The 8,926-nt window shown below is 45.1% G+C and overlaps 1 protein-coding gene across 5 annotated transcripts in view; it reads left to right on the top strand.

Annotated features, from left to right (window-relative positions):
• The window catches only part of CARHSP1 (calcium regulated heat stable protein 1), a 52,247-nt gene extending 46,149 nt beyond the window's left edge, over positions 1-6,098 (top strand). For all 5 annotated transcript variants that reach the window (XM_073647766.1, XM_073647764.1, XM_073647763.1 and 2 more), the window contains exons 3-4: positions 4,495-4,617; positions 5,478-6,098. In XM_073647766.1, the coding sequence (XP_073503867.1) occupies positions 4,495-4,617; positions 5,478-5,640 (286 nt within the window). In that variant the 3' untranslated portion in view covers positions 5,641-6,098. The remainder of the gene's footprint in view (positions 1-4,494; positions 4,618-5,477) is intronic.
• Positions 6,099-8,926: the final 2,828 nt, after the last annotated feature.

Here is an 8,926-nt window from a genome sequence, read left to right on the forward strand (position 1 = left end):
AAAGGCAGAAAGCTGTCCATGAGGTTAAACTTCCCCTGACCTCATTCCCTTCCTCTACTGTTGCATCGATCTCTTGAGGGACTTTGCTTTCTGCTGCCGATCAGACGTGACTGCTGTTGTTGCTGCCACATTTTTGGTTCTTGTTTTGCTTTTGATTGACAAGACTAATATATCACCAGCAAATGAGTTCCCATCCATTCTCCTTGTCTGATCTGGTCTTCTGCCATATCTTTTCTGAGTAAACCATGGCTCAGTGGTTACACTGTTGTCCTTGTTCGGGTCAGGACCCCAGCCACAACATCTGCCTCAGGTTGTACATTCTCCCCGTGTTTGTGTGGGTTTCCTCCGGGTTCTCCAGTTTCCTCCCACACTCCGAAAACAAACTTTTAGGAAATTTAGATTGTGAGCCTCTATGGCGTTATGGAATATGTTAGCGCTATATAGGCAAGAGAAATAACTCAAGTGTTTAAGAGCTTTTGGTTGAAGACGTATTTTCCCAGCTTCTTGTAATGAAATGTTTGACTCCCCTGTTGTGGCTATAGGTTGATCTATGGGGGAGGATAGATTCATTGCTTGCACACTCAGAAAAGGTGCAATGCTGCATTTTGGTGATGTGTTGGTGAATGTGCCCCTCGTAATACAGTAAAATATTGCTTTCTATGTATTGGGGAGTGGGCCTGGATGATTGTGTACTGACGGGTCACTTCTATGTGTAATTGAAGCACTAAGATCTTGTGGCTACTAAGCATCACAGATGACTGTAACCATGACCGTGTCACTGTTTCTGACCATATGGGGAACAAATGAGATGTTTTTTGGTGCCTCAGGTAATAGGCTTGATTTTAGGCATATTCAGCCCTCTCAATCACAATGTCATTCTTTTTTTGTAGCAGTTCTCCTTTTTGAGATAATGTACAGTTGCCCACATAAGAATTTGGGATTTTTTGCTATATTCCTGGGTATATCACGTCATTAATGGAAAAAAATAAGGGCAGATTTTAAATCAACGACTGAAACTGACATAAAACAGGTTAAATATCTCCTTCAGCGTTTACCCTGACATGGGGGATAACAGTCTGTGAGCCGCCTCTAATGAGCAGGAATGTGCTGGGACTCGGACAAAGATCTCCTGTAGTAAATGAGTAGTCCTGCTGGTCTCTCACACTGGATATGTCCAACCTTGACTACCAGGTCTGTTTTTTTTTTATTCTAAGCATCTACAAAAATATGACTTTAACCAGGAATCTTTTATAGCTGTCAGAGATCCATTTTCTGCTCTATATACAGAATATACAATTCTGCCTGTACTAGGATTAGATCCTCAATCTTAAACCACCACTTGTTTCCAGGGAACCCCTAATGGCAGTTTCCATGTCATTACATATCATGTAACACAGATACATTGCTGTACTGAAAGGACCTTCCTTGCTTAAAGGGAGTCCATCACCCCTAAAATGCATTTTCAATGGCCTATACAGTGTTGTAGGGGATTTAGTCCCTATAACACCCATACTAGCACTGTACCCGTTACTGAAACGGCGCCTCAGAATGTAACATTATAACTTTTAATTCATATGCAAATGAGCACTCTCGGCATGGCCAAGTTTCATGCACAGTCATGCCTCCTTCTTTGTATATTGGGGCCCTTCCCCCACTTCTGATTGACAGTGTTCATGACTCACCCCCTGGGCCTAGCGTACACGTGTAGTGGGTTACCCGGAGCCGGGTCTCTGGGGGGTTGTAGTCTCCGTGGCAGTGACCCGGTCCCATGGCTCAGGGTGGTCAGGCCAATGGCGGTATTTTGTAGGTTTTAGGTTAATTGTCCGACTACGCCACCCGTGGATTGCGGTCAGTGCGGACCGCCGCTGCATGGCAGACCGCTGGGGCTGATGGTGTATGCAGCTGAGGTAGTGTGACTCCCCACGGGAAGAGTGCAGCCCCAGGGCAGAGAATGTGGATGATGGGAGTGATGGTGCGCGGGCGTCCCAGCACTAGTAGTGCTGGTGCGGCGATGAAGCACAGAGACGTGGGGTTGCAGTTCAAGTTCTTTACTCACAGTTCTTTATGTCCCAAGTCATTCCGCGGGCAATGACTGCCCAAGCCATGCTGCGTCCACCAGGCAGGGGGCTCGGTCAATCCCCAGGCAATTCCAGAGTGTGTCACAGGACTCCCTTCTACTCCTTTCTCTGGCCGTGCCCCACCAGTGACACTACGTCTGTCCAGCTCCCGCGGGCCTTCTCTTGGGAGGGCTTCGCGCTCACCTCCCTGACCCTATGTGGTGTGCCTTTCTAGTAGGTGTAGTGAGGGGTCGCACCAAGATATGATCGCGACCGCCGGTACTTGGCTGAGGATTAGTCGCCTCCACCAACTTGGGATCCGGTACCCTGTCCTGCCAACCCGTCACCCGCAATCTCCTGGGCCTTTAGGGTTCCTTCTGCCCTCGTGTCTCTGGGCCTCTCTGGGTGTTCTGTTCCTTCCTTCCTTTCAGTATCTGTCCTCCCTGCTGGTTCTGGCCTGCACTCCAGGCCTGCCTCGTGGAGCTGGGCCCAGACTGAGCCACAGCTCCCTGTCAGCCCTCTCTGGCCGAACTTTCTCTTCTCCAACTCTTTGCACTGACTTCTTCTCTTTCAGTGCTGGCTGGGCCTCACAGGCTAGGCCCGCCTCCGGAGCAGAGCCCCATGCAGAGGCCCTTACTCTGTCACTTCCTCTCTCAGACTGAACACTGATCTAAGATGGTGCCCACCTTATATACCTCCCTCTCTGTGTATGAGCCCAGGTGACTTTCAACCAATGGGCTCCTACCTATGCCCAGAAACCCTCCCCTCCTGCTCCTACATCACTGGGTTTTCCTCCCCCTCCCCACTCCAGCCAGGGACAGATTCTGTCGTACCTGCATTACTGTCTAATGGGACCACCGTAGAGCTGTCCCTCGGAAATGGGGTGTATGTGATGCATGCAGCTAAACGAGCCCTGGTCCACACTCCATCCTTACCCGGGAGTGGAATATCACACCTCTGGCAGAGGTGCAATACCCCTGTAGCAGCCGAGCCCTCGGGGCGCTACATTCACTTCTCAGAGCGAGCAGTGTCTGAACGGTGCCGGCGGGTGTGTGTGGCCGCACGCGTTCTCCCTGTCTCCTTTCTTCTGACGCTGCTCACTGCACTTCCAGGTGCTGCACACATGCCGGCACCATTCAGACACTGCTCGCTCTGTCAAACACTTGTCAATCAGAAGCGGGAGAAGGGACCCAATATGCTGATGAGTAGGTGTAAGGGTGCAGTGAAATCTCATCATTTGCATATGAATTACGTTATTTTCTCAGGCACTGCACCAGTAACAGGTACAGTGCTAGTATGGTTGTAATAGAGGCTAGGTCCCCTATATACTCCTGCCAAGAGACGTAGAAATGTCTGCAACAAATACATCAAAAATATAACTTATGCACATATCCTAAGTGTCTCCCATTTACATTAGTCATGCCCCCTCTGCTGGTGTCCCTCAAGGGTCTGTCATGGGACCTCTATTTTTCATCTATACCTTTTTGGCCTCGGACAGTGCATAAAATGTTATTACCTTCAGTACCAGATCTATACATATAATGCTCAAAACTCACTCTCTGCCCCGGATGATACTCTGCTACCCAGCATGTCTATTATATGTGTACTGCATTTCTCCTCTCTCTTTCTAAAACTCATCAGGAAAATAAAAGTAATTATCTTTCCATCATCTTGCTCAGCCCCACTAGAACTATCCATCACAATTAACTGCTCCCCGCTTTCCGGAGTGTGACAAGTCTGTTGCCTGAGGGTAACCTGCTACCTTCTCCAGCTTGAAAACGTTTCTCAAATCTACTATTTCAACTTTTAATAAACAAAAAATATTTGTACGAGCCCTCATCATTTCCCTCCTAGACTTCTGCAACACCCTTCTCTGTGGCCCCCATATAACAGTTTTTGCTGCAGCAAACCACTCTGAATTCTGCTGATTAATCCACCTTTCCTATTATTCCCCTGCCTGTGATCATAGACAATGATTGTTACCATTGCCCAGATAATTCAGTCCAAAATGCTGATCACATGGCTGCCCATAACCTGCCCCCCCCCCCCATACTTGTCTACCGTAATTTCCCGGTATCTCCCCACACAAGTTCTCTGGTCTTCACAAGATCTTTGCCCACTTCTTGTCTGCCCCTCACACAGTAGTCTCCAATGTATCCCATGCTTCCTCCATTATCTGGAATGCTTTACCCCGGCTGGTTAATCTCCTTCCCACCTCAACATTTTTAAAATCAACCTGAAAACTCAGTATTTCGGAAAAGCCCATGACCTTCAGTCACTACATGTGCTGTATGAGCAGCATCTACCCCAGTACCCATAGTGGTGCTTATTGTCCTTGTTTTCTACTCTATGTTCTATATTGTTACATGTATGTTATGTATTGTTAGCCCTGGAATAAAGGATCATTTACATGGCTGCCATCCTTCATTTCCCACAGAACTGTCCGAGCTTCTGAAGGACCGTTGTACAAAGGAGTTTGTAAATTCTTCTCCCGTTCTAAAGGACACGGCTTCATAACACCTGAAGATGGAGGGCCAGATATTTTTGTCCACATTTCGGAGTAAGTGTAATAACGTTCTGCTAGAAGTAAATCAGGACATGGATGATCTGAGCATACTGTGTTGTACTCGACACCCTCATGGTTCGTCTTTCATTGTGTAAAAGAATCATGGGAAACTTTGATTTTAAGGCTCGTTCCACTTCAGTGCCAGTTATTGCATTACCATTCATTATTAGCTGTGGGCTTACTGACTACTCGAAGATTGATAGCCCCACTTTAATGCCTGTGGGGCCGGGAAGCAGGCCATTATAGTTGATGATGGATCCACATCAATTATTTATAAGGTCATAAACCTCCACTTGTTTTATTAGTAACTGTCAACATTTTTCAAGTTTTATTTTTTTCTTAATTCTTATGTGGTTTGTTTTATTCCATATATGAATAGGTCAGAATAGCAGGTACTTAATGGTATAAACTGATCAGTTTATAATTTTTTTTTTTTAGTGGCACAAAAGACCCCAAAAATGGATTTACTCCTAACGTTATCCATTGTGAAATCATGTAGCATTCCTTTACTGATGAACCTCACTTTGTATATATGGAAATATATTGGGCTAATTTTATAATGCATTTTAGCATCCATCCAGCTGCAAACCATGCCTTTAGTCTACTTTCTTGATCCCACATACACCATACATGTGTAATAGGTGCGAGTCCCAAATATGGAAGAATCGGCCACATCTTTGCAGCTTCTGCAGAAATTTCGGAAAGCTACCCTAAGGATATGCCATTAATGTGTCATCAGAATACTGCTTTAATTTGCTATTACTCTATCACTGCAGGTATAAACTATAAGGAAATTACTGGCAGATATTCAAGAGTATTTTGATTACAGAAACCTTTTTTTTTCACCTTGACAGTATTGAAGGCGAATATGTCCCTGTAGAAGGGGATGAAGTCACTTACAAAGTTTGCACCATTCCTCCGAAGAATGAGAAGAAGCAGGCTGTGGACGTTGTGATCACCCATCTAACTCCGGGAACAAAGCACGAGACGTGGTCTGGACATATCATCTCCTCTTAGATCTAAATCACAACCACCTTTTATTATTTTTTTTTAACCGTTGTTAATAACATACATTGTGTGCTACTGCATAAAGTGATCACCGACAAACATTCCCACCATGGATGCACTGGACTCTATATTTTATGGTTTCACAACATGCTGCCTTATATTCCATAGCTCATAATACAAAATTAATGTCTAGGAGCAGAACTCTCCGATCTCTGATGCTGTGTCCTCAGATACTGTGCTTTATTGTATAGTTCAATCCAGACAGAACGGAGTACCGCTCTCTTGTAGCTTGTCACATGTTTATTTTCCTTTTCCACTTTTATTATGTACAAAAAAAAATGAAGGCTGCACATCAATGACTTCCAGCATGTGCTATTCCGATAGTGACTGACATAGGAGTAGCTAACTATTTTACAATGTTTTGCCTCCAATAAATTACACTTTATGAAATAAATGTCTACAAAGACTTTGAGTTTGAGATTTCATTTAGTTGAAAATAAAAAGTCTATTTTGGACATGTGCCTTAACATGTTGGACACCAACAAATATATTCTCTTGGATGTCACTGGTAGCGACAAAACAGCTGAGCAATGTTTAGCACACAGATAGTATAGATCATTTTTATGCCAAATCCTTCCTGTCTGGCAAGGAAAAAAAAACTTATAATGGACTGTATGTTATGTGTATGTAGTTACTGCAGAGAAGATAGCCTTTCATTACTTGGTATTAACTTTGCATTATGAGAAATATCTACTGTATTTTTGAACTTTAGTGCATCTTATAGTCTAGAGGTGGTTGCTTTTGATTGAGGTGATTGCTGGCACCGCATCCTTCATGATCACTGAAAGAAGTATGCAGCGGTACACAACTCTCTCCTCCAGCCCTCTACTGAGCAGCCTGATCGGTGCAGGGCAGGAGACAAAGAAGGGCGGACCAGCTCATCACTAAAGCTGCAAGGATGCTGAAGGACCTTTCATATGTCATGATCAGTCACATAAATGGAAGGAATTTCAAAATGTGGGTGTGGTGAGCTGTGTGCATGATTGTGTGTTGATGTAGCTGAGCTGTGTGCATCGTGTGTTGATGTAGATGAGCTGTGTGTATGATTTGTGTGATGATGTAGCCAAGCTGTATGCATGATTGTGTGTTGATGTAGCTGAGCATTTTGTGTGCACGCGCTGCAGAGTGTAAGTAATACCCATGATGCTGAGAAACACTAAGGCCTCGTTCACATATCAGTATTTGTATGCCAAAACCAGGAATGTCTCCAAAACACAAAACAGGTGTCAATCTTTCAATTATAGTTTCTTTCTGTATGCCAAAACCAGGAGTTGAATTTACAAACACTGATGCAAAATACTGACGTGTGAATGTGGCCTAACATGATATCTACACTGCTCAAAAAAATAAAAGGAATACTCAAATAACACATCCTACATCTGAATGAATGAAATATTCTCATTGAACACTTTGTTCTGTACAAAGTTGAATGTGCTGATAACAAAATCACACAAAAATCATCAATGGAAATCAAATTTATTAACCAATGGAGGCCTGGATTTGGAGTCACCCCCAAAATTAAAAAGTGGAAAAACACACTACAGGCTGATCCAACTTTGATGTAATGTCCTTAAAACAAGTCAAAATGAGGCTCAGTATTGTGTGTGGCCTCCACGTGCCTGTATGACCTCCCTACAACGCCTGGGCATGCTCCTGATGAGGTTACGGATGGTCTCCTGTGGGATCTCCTCCCAGACCTGGACTAAAGCATCTGCCAACTCCTGGACAGTCTGTGGTGGATGGAGCGAGACATGATGTCCCAGATGTGCTCAATCGGATTCAGATCTGGGGAACGGGCGGGCCAGTCCATAGCTTCAATGCCTTCATCTTGCAGGAACTACTGACACACTCCAGCCACATGAGGTCTGGCATTGTCCTGCATTAGGAGGAACCCAGGGCCAACCGCACCAGCATATTGTCTCACAAGGGGTCTGAGGATCTCATCTCGGTACCTAATGGCAGTCAGGATACCTCTGGCGAGCACATGGAGGGCTGTGCGGCCCTCCAAAGAAATGCCACCCCACACCATTACTGACCCACTACCAAACCGGTCATGCTGAAGGATGTTGCAGGCAGATCACTCTCCACGGCGTCTCCAGACTCTGTCACGTCTGTCACATGTGCTCAGTGTGAACCTGCTTTCATCTGTGAAGAGCACAGGGCGTCAGTGGCGACTTTGCCAGTCCTGGTGTTCTGTGGCAAATGCCAAGCGTCCTGCACGGTGTTGGGCTGTGAGCACAACTCCCATCTGTGGACGTCGGGCCCTCATACCACCCTCATGGAGTCGGTTTCTAACCGTTTGTGCAGACACATGCACATTTGTGGCCTGCTGGAGGTCATTTTGCAGGGCTCTGGCAGTGCTCCTCCTGTTCCTCCTTGTACAAAGGCGGAAGTAGCGGTCCTGCTGCCGGGTTGTTGCTCTCCTACAACCCCCTCCACGTCTCCTGGTGTACTGGCCTGTCTCCTGGTAGCACCTCCACCCTCTGGACACTACGCTGACAGACACAGCAAACCTTCTTGCCACATCTCGCATTGATGTGCCATCCTGGATAAGCTACACTACCTGAGCAACTTCTGTGGGTTGTAGAGTCCGTCTCATGCTACCACGAGTGTGAAAGCACAACCAACATTCAAAAGTGATCAAAACATCAGCCCGAAAGCATTGGTACTGAGATGTGGTCTGTGGTCCCCACCTGCAGAACTACTCCTTTATTGAGGGTGTCTTGATAATTGCCAATAATTTCCATCTATTGTCTATTCCATTTGCACAAAAGCATGTGAAATTGATTGTCAATCAGTGTTGCTTCCTAAGTGGACAGTTTGATTTCACAGAAGTTTGATTTACTTGGAGTTATATTCTGTTGTATAAGTGTTCCCAAAGTCTCCCTGGTTCTCTAACAAAAGTGAAGAAATCTGCAAAACCAATGACAGAATTGATATTCATCCGATGGAGCACAGGCGGCTGATTTGTCTTGGCAGATAATGTCTTATTGTTTCTACCAACAAAATGAATCAAAAGCTGACGCACAATGCCGGCACTTAGCTCCAAGACTTAGGAATGGAAGCTCAGTATTTGCACGTATTCACCAGCTGAGTTTAGATTACAGAGAAAACAGTTTCATGACTACAAGGAAATACACTTATGAAGTGGCATGTACAACCATTTGTCATTTCTTTAAACTGCCAATTTAATCTAATACCCCAACATACAGCACGTGACATAATACCACCTAGA

Source organism: Phyllobates terribilis, unplaced genomic scaffold (assembly GCF_046119375.1).
Source record: "Phyllobates terribilis strain yellow unplaced genomic scaffold, ASM4611937v1 Scaffold_9__5_contigs__length_417890890, whole genome shotgun sequence".
In the NCBI taxonomy this organism is placed as follows: Eukaryota; Metazoa; Chordata; class Amphibia; order Anura; family Dendrobatidae; genus Phyllobates; species Phyllobates terribilis.